The 18,301-nt window shown below is 44.9% G+C and overlaps 1 protein-coding gene across 6 annotated transcripts in view; it reads right to left on the bottom strand.

The window, feature by feature from the left end:
• Positions 1-18,301, bottom strand: part of SSH1 (slingshot protein phosphatase 1) — a 59,674-nt gene that overhangs the window by 7,094 nt on the left and 34,279 nt on the right. For 2 of the 6 annotated variants that reach the window (XM_030582737.1, XM_030582740.1), the window contains 11 exons: positions 17,391-17,458; positions 16,585-16,706; positions 13,999-14,067; positions 13,369-13,434; positions 11,815-12,009; positions 11,457-11,550; positions 10,341-10,469; positions 5,624-5,670; positions 4,127-4,273; positions 2,041-2,241; positions 455-1,076 (listed from right to left, as the gene is read on the bottom strand). In XM_030582737.1, the coding sequence (XP_030438597.1) occupies positions 455-1,076; positions 2,041-2,241; positions 4,127-4,273; positions 5,624-5,670; positions 10,341-10,469; positions 11,457-11,550; positions 11,815-12,009; positions 13,369-13,434; positions 13,999-14,067; positions 16,585-16,706; positions 17,391-17,458 (1,760 nt within the window). The remainder of the gene's footprint in view (positions 1-454; positions 1,077-2,040; positions 2,242-4,126; positions 4,274-5,623; positions 5,671-10,340; positions 10,470-11,456; positions 11,551-11,814; positions 12,010-13,368; positions 13,435-13,998; positions 14,068-16,584; positions 16,707-17,390; positions 17,459-18,301) is intronic. The other 4 variants (XM_030582738.1, XM_030582739.1, XM_030582742.1 and 1 more) reach the window with 3 other exon arrangements.

Below are 18,301 nucleotides of genomic sequence, written 5' to 3'. Positions count from 1 at the left end.
CAAGACAGATTTGCAGATTGAAAGGGAAGACACAGAACAATAGGAAACATTTTATCTATAAGAACTCCAAGGCCTAAAGGAAGCCTCTCTCCATTACTGCTGAAGTCAGGACTCTGCTGTGGGAGTCAAGCCATGAGGATTCCTAGCTGACAGTGTCTGGAGTTGGAGGAAACCAACCATTTCAAGTGATGGTCATGAAAGGCGGCTTCCCTGAGAGGTTTATAGCATGTTCACACAGCTGCATGCTCTCTTTGGTGGCTGGCTCCACAATTTCTGCAAGCAAAGCGATGTTCAGAAGCACTTCTACAAGGAAAAGGCTCAGCATGGAGACAGGCACCATTACAGGAGCCTTCACTTCCAAACCAAATTACATCATAATCTTACGATGCGGAGAGTTGTCTCATGCACATGGTGTTGGGTGTTACTAATCATCTACGTTTAAGCCCATACGCACCTCGAACTCCTCTGGGCAGCTCCTCTTGCTGTTGTTGTTATTCAAGTTCTCTCTGTTCAGTAAGTTCTCCTCCTTGTGCAAAGATAGGCGCCGCTTCCACCTCTCCACAGGACTTTCCCCCCTGATGCCTTCCTTTCCCTGATCCGCCTGACTGGGCACACTCCTCCCCTTTGGCATGCTGGACTCCAGCTTCTTCACTTCCTTCTCGCAGAAACTTCTCAGCTCTGCCAGTGGTTCTGCTTTCTCCTTGGCCTTCATTGTATCTGCCGCAGCCTCAGGAGGGACTGGGGGAGGCTGATCCACCAGCAAATTGGCCTGCTCCAAAAGCACGTCTCGCTCCAGATCCTCCACCTGGAAAAATATTTCCCTGTCACCAGGCAGCTTGTTCTCCAGCAACGAGTCGGACAGGCGCCGGAAGCAGTAGTGAAACCCCCTGGCCTCCATATTGGCTCTGTTGTCCAAGTACGTGGACTGTGAAGGCGCGTCCAGGTCAGATAGACGGTTTTCCAGATCGATGTCTAAGCTATCGAGCAGGAAGTCACTGGGCCCCGTAGAATCATCTGCATTCTGGCGTAGGTTGCTCTCTGCTTGCTGCTTCCACAGCTTGTTATGACGCTGTTTGCTAGGGAGAAAAACAAAAGGCACAAATTACTACAATAAAACACTCAGCAGCTGTTGTATGTAAAAACATCACCGTGCCCCACCCCATACAAGCCACGCCCCTCAGAAACCTTTGGAGGAAACATGCAATCCCAGCAGATCACCCACTACAGAGGACAGTGGCAATGCAGGGCAGAGGAGCAGGGTGTACGAAGCAGCCAGGCTCTGGTCTAAATACAGGGAACAAATGGCTGGGTCATTACATAAGATTCAAGGGAAGAAGAACAACAGCAACCAAAGTCCTCAAGGATCAGGTAACTGTGATTTAAAAGGCATCGACCAGCTCTGTAGTTAGCTGTGATGGCTGCTGTGGAATGAAGGTGATACACACATAATGAGGAAACAGAAACAAAACCCCCAGCTGAAAGCATCCGGACCAAGCACACATAAAACATGTATCAGAGTCATGCAAATATAACTTTAAAAAGACGCTCAGCTGAATCCGGCTGTCCTCGCTCAGGCAGACTTCCCTAACTTCAGGACTTTGTCCTATGTACGTCTATGAAGGGACAGGAACTCAGCCGGCTCCAGGCATGGGAGCCCAGCCACGCAATGAGCCTGCTGATTGAGCTCCCTGATTGGACAGAAGAGCCAACAGAGCCCCATTTAAGCCTTGCAGCAACAGCAGCACAGTGGCAGCTTGATGCATTCTGTGCCAGCAGCTGTGCCAGACTTGCTTCCTGTATCTGCCCTAGCTCCAACCCGCGCCTGAAACAGCTACTGAAACATTGACAAAAACTGCATTCTCTTCCCATTTTTCACAAAATCATGTTCCCCTTTTCCAAGCAACTCTCTGATAATTTTTAACTTATTTTTCCTTTGCCCAGCATAGGCCTTACATGTGTGTACATACAACTGCAAATTGCTAATCCTGCTTTGTGAGACATTCCTTGCAAGTCACCTTCTCATTCCACCCATCACCTTACCTTGCATCTAAAATTCCTTCATATTCCAGCAGCTGTTTCATGAAGCCTGCATTTGGTCTTGCAATGCTGCGTTTTTGCTTCACATAATTATAGGCTTTTTCCAAGGACCAGCCAAATTCCTTCATTGCATAAGCTATAACCGTAGAGGCAGACCGGCTAACACCCATTTTGCAGTGTACCAGACACTTAGAGTGATTTTTCCTAGAGAGGAAGGCAAAAAATAAGAAAAACTGTATCTCAAATCCTTTTGTTTATTAAGTTTTACTATCACAGTTTTATATGGTGCATGGATGGTCGTTTGTTCTCCAGACCCAGCCAACATCACAGCTCAGAGGGAGTTAATTGGTTTGGGCTAAATGGTCCAAGAAAATAAACTCTCTAGGAAAGTTAGGATTTGGAGAACTGTGACACCCCCTAACCACTCTCCTTTCACCCCAACCACACTGCTATTTCAGATACAACCCACAGCTCCCTTTGTCTGCATGTCCCTGTCTTTGGAGATGTGGACCCAGCAGGCATGGTGGGTTCCCTACCAGACCCCTCTGCACTGTTCACTGCATGAGGGCTTCTCTATCACTTGTGCCCTGGCGGGTGGAGTGACTGGATGAAAATCACAGAGTAAGAAGTCTCACAAATAAAGAGGCTTCCTCGGAGAGGTTGGTGCAATCTGAAGAGCAAGTAACAGGGTTGGAGGCCCTTATGCCAGGCCTCCATCTTCAAAGGTGGAGGCAAGGCAACTGAACGAAGGATCACACATGGCAATAAGCATCTCCTGCTATGTATTTGGGAACTTCAACGCCCAGTATGTCACCTGGCAGAACTGTGCCACAATCTGTCAGGGATGGGACCGCCACAGCTTCAGATGCAGCCCTTTTATTTTTGAGGCCATTATTAATCCTGACTTTGTGGCTGATGGACAAAGTCAAATTCAACTGCTAGTTACACCTCTGCAATCCTAATGATTTGGTACTGACTTAGGGCAGGATTTGGCCGACTAATAAAAGAGGCCAAATTAACCAGGTGTCACTGTCCAGCTACCCCATGCAGATCTGAATGAAGAAAAGCCCATCAAGTTACAAAGCACATGCTGAAACCCCAGCAGAATGTGAGTGGTTCATGTCACTTATTGTTGCTGGGAGTCACTGGTCTGCTTATTCTATCACAGACAAAATTCAAGGATTTCAAAGTGTTTTACTTCATCAGAAGGACCCTTAGGGGCTCCTGACATCTTTTAGGGTGTTAGGTGCAAACACAAACAGAATGTAGCATCATTACTAGAAACAAACAAACATTTCATTTAAAAAAAAGGGAAGCAAAAAAGCAAGCTGAACAAGGCGCTGAAAATAAAATTTCAGAACAATTGTGACTGGTTGCGAAGGGGTTAATGTTTAACCACTGACGGGAACAGACGGGGTATTTGGGAATTCCAGGGGCCCAACTGAACTCCCTTTTCAAAGGCCTTTGCGAGAGCAGGGGTCCCAGAAACCTCTTCATAGCCTCACAAAGGGCTCAGCAATTAAGCAGCAAAGGGACAGCTACTTAATTGGCCTGGTAGAGCTACTTAACTGCCATGGCAGTAAAGACACTGAATGAGTTATTGTGCCAAACCTAGGACAGCGAGCTGAGGGTATGAAGGAGTCCAGGAGAATTGGATGCTGGGGATAGAGTCAAAGTCAGAACAGATGCACGGACACTTCTCAGGACTTGTCCAAAAGCAGTGAGTTTCCAGTAATAGACAGCGGGGATGGTTACTTTCCTACTGAGTACACTTCTCATTGCCCCTGCCCTGAAGTGGGAACCACAGCTCTGTGACTAACAGGACATTCAGAGGAAGGCAGGTTTCAAAATAAGCTTCTGTGAATGGTTCCATATCCTCCGCTGAAATGCTATTCAGCAGCATGCAGAGGGCACAACACTATCCTTACAATAGCCACAGTACTGGTGAGGGAGCTCCCTCGCCCCCTGCTGGAGAAAGTGCCTCAGTGTCATGCAAGGACTTGACCTCACTCCACAGATTCTGATGACGGGTTCTTATCCTGACCTTGGATGCTCCCAAGCACTGATTCGCTCATCTCCATCCACTTACTTGGCTTTATTTATGAAATGATATGCTTCGTTCCAGTGAGCCAGGAGGTCTGTCGTCTCCTCGTCGTACACCCGGATATTATGATACGCAAATAGACCAGGAAAAAAATTATCTATCTCCCTGGTGACATTTAAAATGTAGTAGACGCTGCAGGATGCAATGGGAAACAAAGGTGGAGAGTTTAATCATCACAGCCCTGGAAAGGGACCTGGAATTCACATGATAAACCACACACAACCCAGTGTAACATGGGTGCTCTTGCTGCATGGGACAATCAGCAGCCCCAAACCTCTAAGCTCTCCACTTCCGATTAAATCAGCTGGCGTTCTACATGTGAAGGACTGGCTGAATCGAGCTCCCTAACTCATCTCTCTCTACTACCATTGTCCCATGTAAAGATGGAGAACACGGGAGAGTGACTTGCCCACTCTACTAATGAGGAAGCTGAGGGAGAGAGAGGAGCCGAAACTTGATCCAAGTCTCACAATGAATCAATGTCAATACTAGGAACAGAACCTGGGAGTCCTGAATCTCAGCCTTGTGCTTTCGCAACAAGATCATACTTTCTTCCTTTTTCCAACCAGAAATATGAAATGAAAGTTGCATCATTTTACTCTACTTCTGCAGGATATAACAGCAGGATTTTAATAATAAATAGGCGTATACTAGGAGAGAATGAATGCCCATATTAAGTTATTATTTCATATAATTCACACAAATCAATAGCACATGATATTTATTCAAGGATTTGTCCAGCTTTGACTTTTAAAAATGTCATTTCAAGAATACCATCACTACAGATCAAAGGATTAATGTGCTGGTTGTTTTACTTATTCAAAAGTGTTCCCGAGGACTACAGTTTAAACATCTTTATTCCTGCTGTTGAGTAATAACTTTTCAGAGCCTCATTATAGAGCCAACATGTGTCCTGGGCAAGCAGCAAGTATTTATACACAAAATTCCCATTGGCCTAAAACACTTAAAGCCAAGAAGTGATGTAGTGATGAGAGTTCACTGAGAGACAAGACTGCAGCCACCTGTCTGCACTAGTGGAATGGAGAACAATTCACACAGCTCTTCTCATCTTCAGGCAGTTTTGCACCATTTGGATAAGAGCTTTACCCCAAATACTGTAATGGATAATCTTCTGAAGTATTTGGGAATTCACACCTCAGACAACAATAAGCCTGCTCAGTATAAACTAGACTCCTACATAGGATTGGTCTTCCCTAGATCTCAAAGCACTTTACAAATGAGGACAAATATCTCCATTGTACAGGTGGGAAAACTGAGATAGAAAGAGAGGAACTATCTGGTCCAAGGTCACTACTGAGAACAGAATTCTGGTCCTGTGCCTATCCACTGAAGTATGGCCTGAAAGTATAATATTTCATTTCACAAGACACCCGAACATGCAGTTGAAAACAAGTGATTTGAGGATTTAAGAGTCTAACGTGCGAAAGCCAACATTAAGTAGTGGAAAGGGCCAGTACTCACCCCGAGCCTTGAAGCTCTTCCAGATTGGAGGCATTCCACTCAGACCCCTAGGATACAAGTCACATACACATACACAGAGTAAGCCTTTGTTCTGCTGGGCACTGTACAGTCACTGTGCTCTTTGCTATCTGGACAATATTTTCTCAGGAGCGCTAAACTAAAACATAGGCAAGGGTTTCTGAAAAGAGTACAATAGAGCATGAGGTTCTAGGGCCCTGCATAACAATGCAGAGTTATTCTGCTGACTCAGCCTAGCAACCAGGCCAGACTGGTCCTATTAGCTACAACCCAAGAGTATAAAAGGTTGAGAGTCTCTCTGAAGCAAGAGGGAGGTAAGGGGAGAGATAGAGGGGTCAATCTGCTGGTAGAAACCCTAGGAAGCTTGGCCTGAGGTTTATTATTTATATTACAGAGCACATATAGGCCCCAAACAAAATGGAAGCACCACTGCAGTAAACACTGTACATACACACAGAAAACTCCCTGCCCTGAACAGCTTACAATCACAGAATCATAGAAATGAGACCTAGAAGGGACCTCAAGAAGTCATCCAGTCCAGCCCCCTGTGCTGAGGCAGGACCAATTAAACTTAGAGCGTCCCTGATAGGTGTTTGTTGTTAACCTATGGCTCTTGACCTGGTTTATGACAGGAAGCTTTTAGGCTAATATATATTAACACGTGCTTTTAACAGGAAAGAGTAAAAATCAACATTGCTGAAAGGCACATGGAGGAACATAGAGTATAATGAGCAATATGAATGTTGAGACAAACAAAGGTAACAGCAAAGAAGCAAAAACAAGTTAAAATTGTAGCTTTGGGAAGATTTGGGGGGTGCTTGTGTCCAGGGAACTAACCACACTGACTTACTGAAAATACTGGGAATGGGGCTGATGCAGATAGCTTAGGCCAGCCTTGGATTAATTATGGATAGCTGGGATATCATAAGAACGTAAGAATGGCCCTACTGGGTCAGACCAAGGATTTAGCCCAGTATCCTGTCTTCCCACAGTGGCCTGGTCCAGAGGGAATGAACAGAACAGGGAATCATCAAGTGATCCATCCCCCAGTGCTCATTTCCAGCTTCTGGCAAACAGAGGCTAGGGACACCATTCCAGTCCATCCTGGCTAATAGCCATTGGCTAACAGCCAAACAACATTTCCTGGAAGATGTCATATGGGAAGGGGCTGGAATACCTTCAGATCTGGTCTTGGACCTAGGTGGCTGTAAGAGAGGAGATGAGTATAAACAAGGTGTGTGCCGACCCTTGGTGGGCACTTTGGGATGAGAGGCTGGTGTAAACTGGACCGTCACCTCCCACTTACAGTGTACTCCACTGAGTATCTTCTTCTAGCGGTATTTACCCTGGGTCCCAAGAGTTTGAGAGTATGACAGCACTATGGACTTTCTTATAATATGTATCTGTTTCTTGTTCAGTAGCATTAATGCTTTGGTTTATCTGGATGATAAATAAAACTTTTATGTTCATATTCCTGTGATTCATCAATCCCACCTGTTAAATAATTTACGTAATCACTAAGGGAAAGAACCTGTCAACTGTGACCAGTGAACTTTGCACTCAGGTAATTTCAGGCGGCACTGTCCAACCTGATTTTAGCAACCTCCAGTGGTGGAGATTCTACAACCTCCCTTGGAAGCCGGTTCCAGACCTTAACTACCAGTATAGGCAGAATTTTTTTCCCCTAATATCTAACCTAAATCTCCCTTGCTGCATATTAAGTCCATTACTACTAGCCTGGAGAACAACTGATCACACTTGTCTTTATAACAGCCCTTCACATATTTGAAGACTGTTCTCAGGCCCCCATCACCGCCAGTTGTCTTTTCTCAAAACTAACCAGGCCCAGTTTGTTTAACCTTTCCTCACAGGTCACGGTTTCTAAACCTTTGATCATTTTTGTTGCTCTTCTCTGGACTCTCTCCAGTCTGTCCACATCTTTCCTGGAATGCAGCACCCCGAATTAGACAATGCTCCAGCTGAGGCCTCACCAGTGCCAACAGAGTGGGACAATGACATCCCAGGTCTTACATAAGACGCTCCTGTTACTATATCTCAGAACGATATTAGCCTTTTTTGCAACTGCATCACATTGTTGGCTGAACAGGCCTAAACAGGCAAGACATACAAAGGGCGAGAAACAGAGAATATTACCAATATTCTACAGATCCCTAAAACTGAAGCACAAAGAGATTAAGTAACTTGCCCAAGGTCACAGAGTGGAGCTTTCACAGATCCAGGGAAAGAATCCAGATCTCCTGAGTCCCAAAGCTGTGCCTTAGCCACAAAACCATCCCTCCTCTAACCTGAGGAAGGGTTAGCCCTATTACTTAAAGAAAACCACAAAGAGATGGCACTTTTGGACAACATATGTGCAGTGTGTTAGGAACACAGTGGGAACGTTCCCAGATTACAAAGTAATATTAAGCAGGATTTCAATCAGAAAAGCTCACAAAAAATGATCCTAGGAAGGGGTCCAAAAGGAAAAGAAGTGGGATATGGGACACAGAGGATGCATCTCCAGATTGCCTGTTCAGATCCAATCTGAGCTGGTGGTGAGCAGCACTGGATCTGCTTGCTTGCTTGCATGAAGTGAGTTAGACAGTCTCAGGGTGGTTCCTAGCACATCACAAAACCCACCATAAATGAACATTCCCTGTTTTCAATAACAAATATAAATTGCATAGGAAAACCATTCAGAGATTCTGCAAAATAAAGTGGTCATTATCAGTGTTCCCTCTAATTTTTTAGGTCCATGTGCGGAATGAATTTGGTTATGTGCACCAATATAGAGGTGATATGTGACGCAACAAAATTCCTGTGGTGGGGGTGGGGTCGAGGGGTTCCAAGTGTGGGATGGGGCTCAGAGCTGGGGCAGATGGTTGGGATGTGGGCTCTGGGGTGCGGTGCAGTCTGCCGTGGGGCTGCGGTGGGGAGAAAGGACTCCCCCAGCTCTCTCTCGCTGCAGCAGCTGGGGCCAGCGGGAAGGGGCACCTCTCCCCACCGCTGCAGGTCCGTGATTTGGCCGGCGGGAAGAGACGCTTCCCGCCACAGCCCTGAGTCCCTGCGTGGGGCTTAATAGGCAGCTGCGCGGCCGTGTGGCTCAGAGGGAACTTAGGTTGTTATATTAGTAACACCGAGTCTCAGGCTATTTGAGTGTGAGATGGCCCCTAGAAGTCATGGGAGACAGTGCTCTAGAGGTACATGCACAACACACTGCATGGAGAACTAAGAGGATTTTAAAACATGATTCACTCTCAGAGGCCTATTTCCTCAGAGTCTATCATGGAAAAGATGAGATTGCTGCAAAGTGCAGAACTGCTCCCGTCTCAGTTAAATCTTGGTTCTGGATGGCAACTTCCAGTTTTGCTTGGAGTACCATCTAGTGGCAAGAGATTACAAGAGACTCATCCCCGCTCTGAGCCTGTTCATAGGCTGAAAGAGCAAATCACCTTTCAAACTGATGATTTATATAAAGCCAGCCAGGTGGGAGGCACTTTGACTTTCTCAGTGTATCATTACCTTTGACTGAGCAAGGCAAAAATAGAGGGCACATAACTGGTACACTTGGACAGTGTCCTGATCTAGGTCCTTACCTCATCTTAAGAAAAACGACTCCTATTCGTAGAAATATTAAATAAATCCATAATGGGCAGCCTTTCCTGTGCATGATGCACCCAACAAACAGAGCACTAACATCAGGGCCAGGACACCATTTTACTAAATCTACTTAGCTTCCAAAGCAGGGCAACAGGTTATTGTGCACACGCAGGGCCGACAAGAGCGGGAAGGGAAGCTGGTACAAATTACCAGGGCCCGATGGTCCGGAAGGGGGCCCCGGGCCCGGCTTCCCCGGCCTGGTCCACCCTTGCTGGGGGGCCCGAAAAAATTTCTTCAGCAGGGCCCGAACCCATTCTCGGCAGCTCTGTGCACACGGGGAAAGTCACAGCAGCAGGAATAAATGGGGAAAAGGGAAAGACGAAGCACTTCCTCAGAGCAGTTCTCAGGATGTGGGGGAAGGCTGTCTTCCCGCATACTGTATCAACCCCTGGCAACCTCTTATTTATTTATTTCCATTAGAATAAAAGCTCCCATACTAAGACTCTAGCCCCTGCCAATTATCTACAATTACAAAAGCAAACTGCCATTCAGCCAAGTCACCCTCCTGCCTAGAAGCAGGTCCTAATCAAACACTACCAGCCCATACGTCAGACCACTCCTCAGCACCTTTACTTCTCTTCAAAGGCCAGGTGAAACAAACGCCGCCCCCCCCACAGCATGCCACCACTTACAGGACCCTCCCCCACGTCATGCCGCCCATGTGTTCTGCTCCTGAGCTGAGCTGGCCAGGAGAGGACCACTGATGGAGCACATTCACTCACAGGGAGAGAAAGGCTCAGGAAGGCCCCCTACCCCTCTTGCCAGCCCATCAGTGCAGCCCTGTGTGTTCAGAATGACGGCTCAGCTAGCAGAACGGGCTGCTGGGATATGGGCCTTTGGAAGCGACATGGAGAGAGGAAGGAAAGGAGACCTACAGTCTCCTTGTGTAAAAGGTTCAACATTAGGCTACACACCCGCTGGCCTTTCTCCCCATTGCAGGCTTTACATGCAGTGCAGCTTTCCTCGAGCCTGGTGGCCGCTCATGTTTGACTGATGCCCCCTCCTCATGCCCAGCATAGCTTCTGAGTCCGTGGCTTACCAGATACAGGTGATCAAAAATCAGAGATGGTTTGTCCATCTGCCCCAGGATAAGCAGCATTTCATTGTCTATAAATTCCTTGAATTCTTTCAAGTTGCAGTTCATCTGCTTCTCCAGCTCATTTCGTATCTGTGGGGCAGAAAATGACAAAGTATGCCACTTAGTAAATGACAGCATACCACCTAGATGGTGGGCTGTGCAAAATGACTGTCCACTTTTAAAAGGAGAGTGCCAATAAATTATACATCCATCCATTAGAGAGCAAGAGAGACTATGGTCCACAGAGAAGTACATAAATGCTTTCAGAGACAAACAACCTCAGGAAAAGGTCATGTGAGGCCCTAAATTCAGGCTTTGTAAATAAAGCTTCATGCAAAGTCCAATATGAACACAAAACCTGTTATGGTATTTTTCACTCTGAAGCATTCCCCTGAAGTGCTGAACACCCAGCACTGTGCTAGCACTGAAGAAACCAAAGCAAAACTCACTAGAAACAAGAAGTGAAAAACAGCAGCATCATTGTGGAAAGGGAATTAGATCTTTTAAAGTCTCTCACTTTTAAGGTGCTGGGTAGGAAACATTTGTAAGGTGTACAGATTTTCTTCTTTATCCCCTCCCTTGAAAAGCCAAACCTACCACAGCTTTCTACATTACAACATTGCATGTGAGTAACTCTACTAAAACAGAAGAATCTGGGCATTTTCAGGGCAGCCGAAGAAGAAATGCTGGCAACCAATTTGTGTGGCTTTTACCACTGCACAAAGCTCCAGGCAAGTCCACACTCAGGGTACATTGTGGGTCAGTTTCCACGTTTCCTTATACTTTGGGCTCTTACAGGACCTCCCATGAGAGTATTTCAATCACTTGTTGTAGGGACTCTAAAAGCCCACTGTGAGGTTGATGATGTCCTATTTCACAGATGGGAAAACTGAGGGGCAGAGAACAGAAGACTTATCCAAGGACATGGAGTAAATCTTGTAAGCACAGGTGGAAATATATATCCTGAAGGTCCTGACTCCCCGTCTTCTCTAACCCTTACCCAGTGCTACCTCCCATACTCTGGACATTGACAGGAACCGAGTGGTCACAGGCCAGCAAATGGTAGGTTTTGCTTACTTCCTTGGAGGTCACATTTTCCAGGTCTTTGCTCATCATGATACTTCGGAGTTTGGCTTTAATGAACCGCTCTGTTTTTTCCCCCTCAGTTGGCCTGCAAAGGAAAATTAAAAAAACTATCCAGACAGGCATTTCACTGGGGCAGAAGGCCTCAGCGATGTTCTCTCGGTATAATGATACTGTTACATGGAGAAGGGATGGGAAGGATTCAAGTTAATTCAACTGACACTGATGACAGAGGAAAACTTTACAAAATTATGTATGAACTGAAAGGAGATCAAACTACTGGAGAAATGAAAGGGAAAATGTGGGATTTCTAAAGTGAACGAAGACATTCAAAATAAAACTCAGAACTGACTTGTCAACAAACAACGCTGGGGAATCGGGGCGTGTCGACTCCAGGTCCTGCATCGTGTTCCACTCATTGATGCAACTCTGGTCCGAACTGATGCAGCTTTCATAGTATGTGGCCCAGACCAGAGCCATTCCACCTGGGAAGTAATTGTACCTCCGTGCGACCTCACAAGCTTTGTGGAGGATCTGCAGGGCTGACCTGCATGTTTCAAAAGCAAAGAAGGGAAAAATCTGAGCATCATGGAGAGTAAGAGCACACAGAAGCCCAGGGCCCTGAGACTTATTTTCAACTTAGTTTGTTATGGTCTGGGTTTTGTTTTTTGATAGCAGCAGGTTTGCTTTTTCCAATTTCAGATAGAGGTGTCACAAACACTAAACAGTATGGTTTGGATGGCCTCTCAAGATCTGGTAACCACTCAACACAGGACAAAATTCACCCCATGCAAGAGACCAGCAAAAGGCCTATGCACCACTTCTGTCCCGCTGGGACTTAATCATTAGCTAACTTAAAAACTCAGACAAAAACGGTAAGCACGTGGACACTTCAAACCAGCTCTACCAAAGAGTCGAAAGGTACATTTAACAGCATTCCTAGCCCCTGGCACACACTAAGAACAGAGCCCAGATTGGGTAATTTGTTTTTGCAAATTATAGCATTTAACTTTAAAATAATCCTTCAGTTCTGTAGATGTTATTACACTGAACACATTGACCACATCTGAAGCTGCTAACTGGAGGGGCAGAGTTTTAAAATGGCAGTAACAAGGGGTTTGTTTGTTTGTGTACCAAATAATCCCTAAAATTACATCTTCTTCCACATCCAAATCATTTCCCTATTAAATGTTACAAGAGCTCAGATTTCATAAACATAATGTCCATGCTAAAATCTATACAATTTGTTATATATCAGAACAAGTCCCTTAAAAATCACCACCATTAAAGGCAATCTGTGGTCATAGCAGTCAGGGATTTCATGATATTCAAATATCCCCATTTTGCTGGTTTGGGATGTGTGTATGTGGGCAAGTGTGATTATAAAAGATCAGCCAACATAATCAAAGCTGCGAAGTGAAACCCTGGGCTTCATGGAAAGTTATCAGACAGCAGGAACTCCAGGGCAACAGCGCAGCAACAAAGAGCACTGGAAATTCCATGAGGTTGGCAAGAGATCCTGAGATGCCCTCTTCAGCTAGTTACAAAAATACAGAGAGAGCTAGTATGGGGTTTGCAGCCTGATCAATTCCATGTTCAACTCGGTTCTCATATTTAATAATCTTATTCGTGTAATTCCCTTCAGTGCGTATACTAGAGAGTGTATAGCTGCTCTGAACAGAAGCATGTAATTTACCATCAGGAAAATGGCACAGCATGCTCATTATTCCTTTCAGCATACTTACCTGCCGAGACAACCAGCTTTCTAGCAATGGAATTTCTTTCTTAAGGTACTAAATAACAGCTATGTAAAATGCTAACTGCAGGGTTGTTTGTTTTAAAAAAAGAAAGCTAATATAAATGATCATCTTTTTTTTTAGTAAAACTAAATCAGCAATATACATACCACATAGCTTGCACAGAAACTGGTTTGAAGATATGCATCTTCCCTGCAGTGCTCACACTAAATCCACTAACAGAGAGAGAAGAAAAAGTCATACAATGCCCCCTTTTGCATGAGATCCTCCACTGAGCAAACCACCCCTGTTTTTCTGCTAAGGCAGTAATGCCCATGATGCAAAGCAAAACAAGTCACAGCCATTGCAGTACGTGTGGGCTGGCACTGACAGTTCACTAAAATCAGAAATGGGAATTTATGCAACCTGATTATCTAACACAGCTCTTAATGGCCTTGCAAACAAGAATGTGAAGGGAAGTTTATCCAAGAGCACTGCAATTACTGGTCATTAAAAACTGCGTATTTGTTTACTTTGAGAAATCACTAATAAGATCTAACACATTTTATCAGATAGCACAAAGGTAGCAATAAGTAAAAATAAATGATCAATTAAATGGACTGAGGTGAAAGAACCTAAAAATTTGAATTGTCCTTAACTTTAAAAATGAGGACACTCTTAAAACAGCCCTCTAACTGGGCAAAATAAATCAACTCTAATATCCTCTGAGCTATTAGGATCTTGCTCTCTCTGACACTCAAATTCGTCCTTCTAGACATTAAAATGTTTTTGTTTCGTACCCATCTCCATCAAGATGTATCTTGGTATCACTCCACAGGCGCAGGACCATCCCGATAGTGCAGCTTTTACTACCATGGAAAAGGAAAGAAGTGACAGCATTCAATGCTATTGTTATAAAGAGTTCAAATGCAGGACACAATAAGGTTACTTTCTACTGTTAATTCCCAGTAGATTCTGAATCCTATGTATCTTTATTTAAAAACCTCACCTTCCTCTCACTGCAACGTCTATGCTTATACATAGTGTCTAAACACACACTGTACAGCCATGTATGAAAATCTTCTGGTCTGCTCTGACAGCAGCGTGCTGTTTTCCAGTGATGGAGTAGCAACCTTTTAGAAGCAAGTTACAAATTCCATCTCTTTCCCTCTCCCGCCAGGATCGTATCCTATCATAGGCCACTGTTGACCTTTACTTCATCTTCCCCATTAAAAGCCCCAAAGAGGGATAATTCCCTAAATGAGTGGCACATACACAGCAGGCACTCCAGCCCATCAGGCAGCTGTGTGTCCAGTTGTCTGGACGCACAGATCTCCGTCCACCAGTGCTAGATAGAAAATCAGGCACGAAGGACCCTTAATGGGCAGTTTGTGGGATTTTCATTGAATCACTTTGACTGGAAGAAGGGGTTAAGGGAGTCTTATGAGTTTATCTAATCCAAAAAAATACTTCAGTATGAGAGAAGAAATTTGTCAAGAAAACTAGACCATGATGTGGACCAGACGCTTTCAACTGGTAAATAATTAAGCTGCCAAGATATTAAACTTTTAAAGGAAATGAGCGTGCATGCAGCAGCCAGTTTGTAAAGAATTCAGACTGATTTTTTTTTTTTAAATCGTAACCATTGATACAACAGACCAAAGCAGCCAACCGGCTAATTTCAATGCACATGTGGGCAGTGCGCACTTCAGAGCCTTCCAAGAAAACAGGTGTATCAGTACAAACGGCCCATGCAAGTAACTCAGAATGGTGATAGTCAAGGACTCTCTTTCCAGCCTCAACACAGGCTCCAGGGCTGCTTAAGTAAAACTGCCATTACTGACTGACACTGGTTTGTACTGAAAGGTTTTCTTTAATCTAATCCACAAAGACATAAGGTGCTTAGTCCCTCCTGTGCCATTGACACATGGGGCACACCAGTTCCTCCACTGATGATGGTCACTCATTAGCTGTGGTACTTCTTCCCAGGTGATGCCAACACATTCAATACCCTCCTGTCACTGTCTTCTGCCAGTTCTTCTTTGGCCTTCCTCGCTTTCTCTTCCCTCCCTTGGGGACCCAATTCAGTGCTTGCTGAGCATGGCTCCCGGGTCCCATCTCCCATACGATGTACATGTCCCTGCCACCTGAGCCTTTCTTTGATGATCTTTTCTACATGTGCTGCTCCGTCAGCTCCCTGACTCTCGCAGGGATCACGGTAAACGAAGAGAATGCTCTGCCCAGAAGTCAGGGCTGCTCTGGGATATCGACCAGGGCTATTTCCCAGGATACCCCCTCACTTTGCACTAGTAACCACCAGTAGAAATTATTTCAAAACCAGTCCATCTTAGTTTTGGACAAGATGTAGAAAACATTCCTGGACTTTCTCTAACGCAGACTAACGTTCCATTCTGTAGTGCTGGGTTAAGAGCAACTCGACCCCTCTGACAGCACTTACAACAATGGGAAGTGTAGCACCAAAGCAAGTAAGAAAGAATTTCATAACCAGGCACGGCCAGTGGGCTTACTGTCAATGAAAACATGTTCTTACTGTAGATTATATTAGTGTATATACTCCCTCCTAACACACATCTATCCTCTTCACTTATAGTACAGAAAAATCCACTCTGATTTATTAGAGGACAAGAGAAAAGGTTTTAAAAAAATCTACTTTTGGGGTACTCCTTAGGCATAGTCAAGTGTAACATGACAGAGGGCTAGTGGTCTGAATACAGAACTAGGAGCCTAGAAGTCCTGACTCTCTACCACACACTCTGCCTGTGTCTTTGGGCAAGTAATGACTTCTCTGCCTCTGTTTCTTCATCTATAAAATAGGGAGAACACAAAGATTCTGAGGGTTACTTAATATGTTATGGGGCTTTGGAAGTATTAATCACTCTTTTCAGGAGATGGGTCTGTATCCCAGACAGAACAGAGAACTCTTATTTGGGAAAAGCTGGACATAAATCCCTAATCTCTCACCCGTTTGGGTTTGTTTCCTCTTTGCAGGACCTTTATGCTATTTAGAAATTCATGCAGATCCATCACTGTCCAGCTCCAGGACATTAACCACATTTTGAGTCAGATTTGAAAAAGTGGCCTCCGGTTTTGCAGCTCTAAGTAGCTGCAGACACGGTTGGGGACAATTAGATATCTAGCTACCTTAACTGGCTACAGATCAGTCAGATGCCACAGTGCTATAAAAGGACTGTGCATACAGTACTTTGCCCTGAGCTGTTTGCAGTGCTGCAGTGCAGCCAAAGGCCTGAAAGCCTCTGCAACATCAGGTCCTTCACCTTTATCGGAATCAGGTGACTTTACAGTACGGCAGAGAGTGTGTCCTGTTCAAGCAACACTGTGGCACATGAGAAGTCTCCCTGACATACCTTTCTTTGCTGGAAAAGTCCACTCCCAGTAAAATGTTTTCTTCTGTGTCTTGCCGCCCACTGCTATACACGACCACCATGTATCTGACTCGATCTGTCCACGTGCTTTCCAAGCGCACAGCCTAAAACAGGGCAACACAGCTCTGCAAACCTGCTGTCAATGACCATTATGGCCATGACTGTTAGAGTTCATTATTTGTATTGCAGTTGGGCCCAAAAGCCCCAGTCAGCACAGGGCTCCATGGCGTTAGCTGCTACAGAAACACATAGGAAGACACAGTCCATCCTCTCCTTGCACACATTTAGCGCTAGTTTAACCAAAAGCCTATAGTAGGGGAGGAAAGGGGCACAGTGGGAGTGCAGTTTCTTTGCCTAGATTACCGGTCTCCATTCTCAAATTTGTTACAAGATGAAGTCTGAGGGGAAAATGAACTGGGATTTTTTAAAAATGTAGGTTAAGTAGGGAAGTTGATAAAAGTACCAATCTTGCACTGCACTGGGGTATAGGAAGGTACTAAGAGGGCTCTTCCATCTTTTCCTGTTATGATTCTTACACTGCAATGTCGCAGTGACCCTGCCTGCAGTAATTCAGGAGGCCTGTCCCTTCTGATGTGACATTTCATATCCTCTACAGATGTGTAGCTGTCTGCATTACTCAAACAGGCAGAGTTTTAATAAAACTCTTCTTTAAGAGGGAAGCATGGCCCTGTTAGAAATACCAGTGATTTTTTTACATGGTTCTGTTTAACAAAACTATTTCAGATTCCTCCAGCTGAAAGAAAGGCAGAAACTGCAGACCCTCTTACCAATTTGATTCTGTCCTCACAGCGCAGAAGGTTGATCATCACTTGAAGGTGCTGAGGCAAGTCACCTGCTGAGATGATTGGGAAATAATCAACAGATGTTGCCATGGTCCCTTCTTAGTGCACTAAGATGTGCATGTCCTGATGTACAGAGAAACTTAAATTCCTGTAAGTAGAGACTATTTGGGAAGCCATTCAAGCCTCATACTCTCAGAGAATTCTTAAAATGATAACAAGTATCAGAGGGTAGCCATGTTAGTCTGGATCTGTAAAAGCAGCAAAGAATCCTGTGGCACCTTATAGACTAACAGACGTTTTGGAGCATGAGCTTTCGTGGGTGAATACCCACTTCCTCAGATGCAAATGATAACGACAAATAAAATGATAACGACAGATTTGAGTTCCCTGGACACAAGACTAACTGGTCTGTCATGAGACCTGGACATTTTGGCATTTGGCAGGCATTAGATACATAAGGAATGCCTCTGCCACTGGTTCAAATTGTAACCAATAAGATTTGTCTCATAGCTACCACATCCTGCACTGAACAGTAAGATTTGTGGGCAAAGGATTAGGAGGGAGCGGAGAATGAGGAAACTAAAGATTAAGGCTATAATCAATAAATACATTTGTGAATTTCATACAAGACAATGGGTCTGAGACTGTGGGCCTAACTCAGGCCATCTTCCTTTTGAACACAATAAGAGTGTTGCATGTGTGAAGGCTGTAGGACTGGACCTGGCAGAGGTCACAGTAACATTTTACCCATCCCCAGTTAGTACCATTCGTGCAATAGCATACACCGCTACCTTGCTATAACGCCACCCAATATAACACGAATTTGGATATAATGCGGTAAAGCAGTGCTCTGGGAGGGCGGGGCTGTGCACGCCGGTGGATCAAAGCAAGTTCAA

Source organism: Gopherus evgoodei, chromosome 13 (genome assembly GCF_007399415.2).
Source record: "Gopherus evgoodei ecotype Sinaloan lineage chromosome 13, rGopEvg1_v1.p, whole genome shotgun sequence".
Lineage (NCBI taxonomy): Eukaryota > Metazoa > Chordata > Testudines > Testudinidae > Gopherus > Gopherus evgoodei.
The sequence above is the reverse complement of the archived record's forward strand: the minus strand, read 5'-3'. Positions and strand labels throughout refer to the sequence as shown.